Genomic DNA, 4,723 nt, shown 5'->3' on the forward strand with positions numbered 1-4,723 from the left:
CCCTGTCCCCACGGTGTCCCCGGCCCCCCCCGACTGCTCATTCTCCTGCCACCATTGTGCTCCCATTGTCCCCATCCCTTCGTGTCCCCCCCACCCCTCGTTCCCCCCACGTCCCCGTGACCCCCGCGCTGTCCCCGCGGTGTCCCCGGTGCTGTCACCTCCAGGCTGTCCAGGTAGCCCAGGACGTTGGGGTGCCGGAGGCTGCGGAGCCGCTTCAGCCCCGCCCGGGCCAGCGCGGTGGCAGCGGGGTCACCGCCCGGGGCCAGGCTGTGCGCGAACACCGACACCGGAGCGCCGTCGGCCTGGGGACACCGGGAGGCTCTGGGACACCGGGAGGCTCTGGGACACCGGGACAGACGGGGGACAGGCAGGGACACCGGGACAGGCAGGGACACCGGGACACTCAGGGACACCGGGACAGGCAGGGGGACACCGGGACAGGCAGGGACACTGGGACGCTCAGGGACACCGAGACAGGCGGGGGGACACCGGGGCAGGCAGGGGACAGGCAGGGACACCGGGACAGACGGCAGGCAGGGGGACACGCAGGGACACCGGGACGCTCAGGGACACCGGGACAGGCAGGGCACAGCCTGGGGAACAGCACAGGGGAAGAAGCGGGGGACACCGTGGGGACACGCGGGGCTGGAGCAATGACAGGACAGGGGAACACGATGGGGACAAATGCAGATGTGGGGACAGTGGTGACACGTGGACAGAGACAGCTGGGACCTGGCCATGGGGACAGACGGTGACGTGGGGACAGGTGACAGCGAGAGCTTGGGCACAACGGGATGGGGACAGCGGGGGACACCGGGGTGGGGACACGGAGGGACACCGGGATGGGGACACCGAGCGACACCGGGATGGGGACACGGAGGGGACGGGGGTCGTGGGGACATGCGGGGGCAGGGATGGCGGGGCCATGCAGGGATGCGGGGACAGGCAGGGGACACACGAGGGGACGCGGGACCCTCCCCACACCCCCCGCCCCCCCAACCTTGCGGCGCCCCCGCAGCAGCCGCCAGAGCGGGGCCGGGGCCGCGGGGTCCGCGGGCGGCTCCGCGTCGGGATCGGCGTCGGGCGGGCCCAGCTCGAAGGGGAAATCCCGCACCGGGTCCCGGGCGAAGAGCCACATGGCGGGGCCGCGCTGCGGCGCTCCCGGCGCTCCCGGGGCTCCCCGCGGCTCCCGCGGCCGCAGCGGGCCCGCAGGAAGCGGCGGCGGCGCCGGGCGGCAGCATCCGGGGACGGACCGGGGGCGGGGCCTCGCTGAGCCAATGGGAGGACAAGGGTGGGGACTGGGTGAGCCAATGAGAAAACGGGGGTGGGGAAGGGGAGGAGAGAAAGGCGGGGCTTGGTAGAGCCAATAAGGAGCTGGGGAGGGGCTCGAATGAACCAATGAGAGGCCAGAAACAAGGAAGGGGCGGGGCGAAAAGTGGGCGAGGCCAAAACCAGCGGGGAGGGGCGGGGCTTGCTAAGGACACGCGGCAGGAAGCGGCGGTGACGTCACCAAGCGGACCCAGCCCGCGTTGACGTGACGTCAGAGGGAGCAGGCAATGACGTCACACGCAGCAATGCCACCTCCCCCAGGCCCAATGACGACACGAGGCCGGTCGGGACTCTGCAGTTTATTGATCACGGGGGGCCCTGTCACGACAGGGGGTGCTGTCCTCAGAGCCACCCAGGGTCCTGTCGCGGGTCCTCATCGCGACAGACGATCCCTGTCGTGACATGGGGCACCCCCCGGCCTGGAACCGTGGGTCACCAGTGTGGGGCTCTGGGAAACGAGGGGCAGGGGTCCCCGTCGCGATATGGGGGGCCCTGTACCAAAAGGGGTCCCTGTCACGACGTGGAATCGCCCTGTGCCCGTACCCTGGGTCACCCAAAGCCGTGGGAATAAACGAGGGGGGGTTCCCGTTGTGACAATGGGTCCTCATCGCAACACGGGGGCTCCTGTCGCGATACGAGCTCCGTGTCGGGATGTGGGGCTCATCCTTTCCTCTGGATTGCCACCCAGGGTCCTGTCGCGGGTCCTCATCGTGACGATCCCTGTCGTGACACGGGGCACCCCCCGGCCTGGAACCGTGGGTCACCAGTGTGGGGCTCTGGGAAACGAGGGGCAGGGGGTCCCCGTCACGATATGGGGGGCCCCGTACCAAAAGGGGTCCCTGTCACGACGTGGAATCGCCCTGTGCCCGTACCCTGGGTCACCCAAAGCCGTGGGAATAAACGAGGGGGGGTTCCCGTTGTGACAATGGGTCCTCATCGCAACACGGGGGCTCCTGTCGCAATACGAGCTCCGTGTCGGGACGTGGGGCTCATCCTTTCCTCTGGATTTTGGCAACCCCAAGTCAAGGAGGAGAAATGGGGGGACTCCACCACGATACGGGGCTCCCTGTCGTGATATGAGGGGCTCCCTGTCACGATATGGGGCTCCCTGTCGTGATATGAGGGGGCTTCTGTCGTCATATGAGGGGTCTCTGTCACGATATGGGGGTCTCTGTCGCGATATGGGGCTCCCTGTCACGATATGGGGGTCTCTGTCGCGATAGGGCCCAGGCCAGCAGCAGCGGCGGCGCCGCGGGGGGTCGAACCCCGCCCCGGGGGGTCCCGGGGGTGCCACCACCGGCGCCTTTTGCTTTTTTTTCGGCCTTTTTGGGTCCAGAGGAGAAAAAGCAAAACCTGAGAAAACGGGGAAAAGTTTTCTCAGGAAAAGAAAAAACCTCCCGAAACGGGAAAATAAAAACAAAACCTCCCCAAAATGTGTCCGGCCCCGCCCCATGCGATTTGGGGCAAAATGTGGGGAATTTGGGGCTGGAGCACACCCAAAAACGGGCACTTTGGGGGGTTTGGGGCCCAGCACGTGCCCCCGGCGCAATTTGGGCAGAGAAACGGGGATTTTGGGTCCGAGCGACGGCCCAGGCGCAAAAACAGACTCAGAAACGGGGATTTGGGGTCACAGGCGCGTCCCGGTCGCAAAATGGGCTCAGATCGGGGGATTTGGGGTTAATCCCGCGCCCCCGGAGCACAACGAGGTCAGAAATGGGGATTTTGGGTCGATCGCGCGATCCGGGCGCAAAACGGGCTCAGAAACGGGGATTTGGGGTCGGACGCGCGCCCCCGGCACAGAATTAGCTCCGAAATGGGGGTTTTGGGGTTAATCACGCGCCCCCCTCGCAGCTCGGGCCGAGAACGGGGGATTTTGGGGTCGGCGCGTCCCGGGGCCCCGCCGGTACTTACTCTGCTGGCTCACCTTTTCCTGCCTCTTATTTTGGGGGGGATTTCTAGTTTTTAAGCCTTTTTTTTGGAGCAAATTGTCCATTTTGGGGCGAATCAAGACGGTTTTGGCACTGTCACTGTGGGGAGGGGAGAGAGACAACACCCAACCCCCCATCTCCCACGCCTGCTCCTCCATCCCTTTGCTTTGGGGGAAAATCCAGGGGAAACGGTTCAAAAGCTCCTCCCCCATCCCAAGCACCATGCGAAGGCGCTGACTAAGCATTTTTTGGGTGGAAAAAACCCTGGTTTTGGTTTAGATTCCCAGCTTGGGGGCGGGCCCTACAAGCAGCGCATTCTGAGGCAATTTTAGCAATTTTGGGGGGGAAAGCAGCCAAACCCAAAGCTCCCCCTCCCCTTCCATCCCTGGAGTGGCCCATTTTGGGGTGAAAGCGGCACAAATACCAATTTCTGGCTCCCTACTGTTCCTGCAGACCCTGATTTGGGGTTTTTTTGCCCCAGTCTGGCTCTTGGAGGCTCCTCTGGCGGGGGCAGGGCCGGCGGGGCTGCAAAAAACACCCACGAGACCCCCCCCACACACACCCTGTCAGCACAATGGATTTTTGGGGGGAAAAGCGGCCGAATCGGTCAAACCGCCCGAAGGTCGCGGTTTTCCGCCGGTTTTGGGGGGGTTTGGGGTCGGGAGGTGCCCGCATGCCACGTCCGGGGGGGTCCCCGCGCTCCCCCCGCCTCCCGACGCCCTAAACCGGCCGGAATCGTCCCAAATCCGCCGCCCCTCCCCCCACCCCCCGCGCGGGTCCCGGGGGGGCTCAGGGTGGGGGGAGGGGCGCACCCGGTACCTGCCACCGCCGATCTGGGGGGGTTTTGCCTCAAATTTGAGGCTTCCCCGCCCCTTGCTCGCTCCTACACTTACTCGTTTTGGGGACAAAAGTCTAAATTTAACCATTCCTGCTGCTGGTTTTGGAGAAAAAACCTGGAAACATGATTATTGTCCCCTCCCCCCACGCCTGCTCCAGCCCCTCCCTCCGCGGGGTTTTTGGGGGGGTTTTACGTTTCTTTTTTCCTAAGGAAAGCTCCTGGAGCCACATTCCTGCTCTTCCAGCTTCACTTTTGGGGCAAAAAAGCTTCTTTTTGATGCTGCTGACTCCTCTCACTTGCGGCTGCGGAAAGGGCGGAAAACACCCCAAAACCGCCCCCTTCCCACCAAAAACCGACCTCCCAAAAAAATGAAATTAAATCGACTCTTACTTCTCTGCATTCCCCAGATCTGGGGGTTTTCTCCTCAAATCCCTGCCGGAATCTCCTGAGCGCGTTTTGAGTGCAGACTGGCCTTTTTTGGTTAAATCCTCTCTTTTTTTTTTTTCCCTTTCCTCGGCTTTTTCTCACCGTTTTTTTGCCTTTTTTCCCTGCGTTTTGCTGCTTCCCTGAGGGGGAAAAAAACTCGAGAAACCCCCTCCCCCCCTTTCCCCACCCAGGAATTTGGTGG

The 4,723-nt window shown here is 63.7% G+C and overlaps 1 protein-coding gene across 1 annotated transcript in view; it reads right to left on the reverse strand.

Moving 5' to 3' along the window:
• SCYL1 (SCY1 like pseudokinase 1) overlaps window positions 1-1,246 on the reverse strand; it is a 5,668-nt gene extending 4,422 nt beyond the window's left edge. The window contains exons 1-2 of the mRNA XM_039718214.1: window positions 1,001-1,246; window positions 159-302 (exon numbers count right to left, since the gene is read on the reverse strand). Coding sequence (XP_039574148.1) covers window positions 159-302; window positions 1,001-1,138 — 282 coding nt within the window. The 5' untranslated portion in view covers window positions 1,139-1,246. The remainder of the gene's footprint in view (window positions 1-158; window positions 303-1,000) is intronic.
• Window positions 1,247-4,723: the final 3,477 nt, after the last annotated feature.

Source organism: Passer montanus, unplaced genomic scaffold, assembly GCF_014805655.1.
Source record: "Passer montanus isolate IOZ18808 unplaced genomic scaffold, ASM1480565v1 scaffold396, whole genome shotgun sequence".
Classification (NCBI taxonomy): Eukaryota; Metazoa; Chordata; class Aves; order Passeriformes; family Passeridae; genus Passer; species Passer montanus.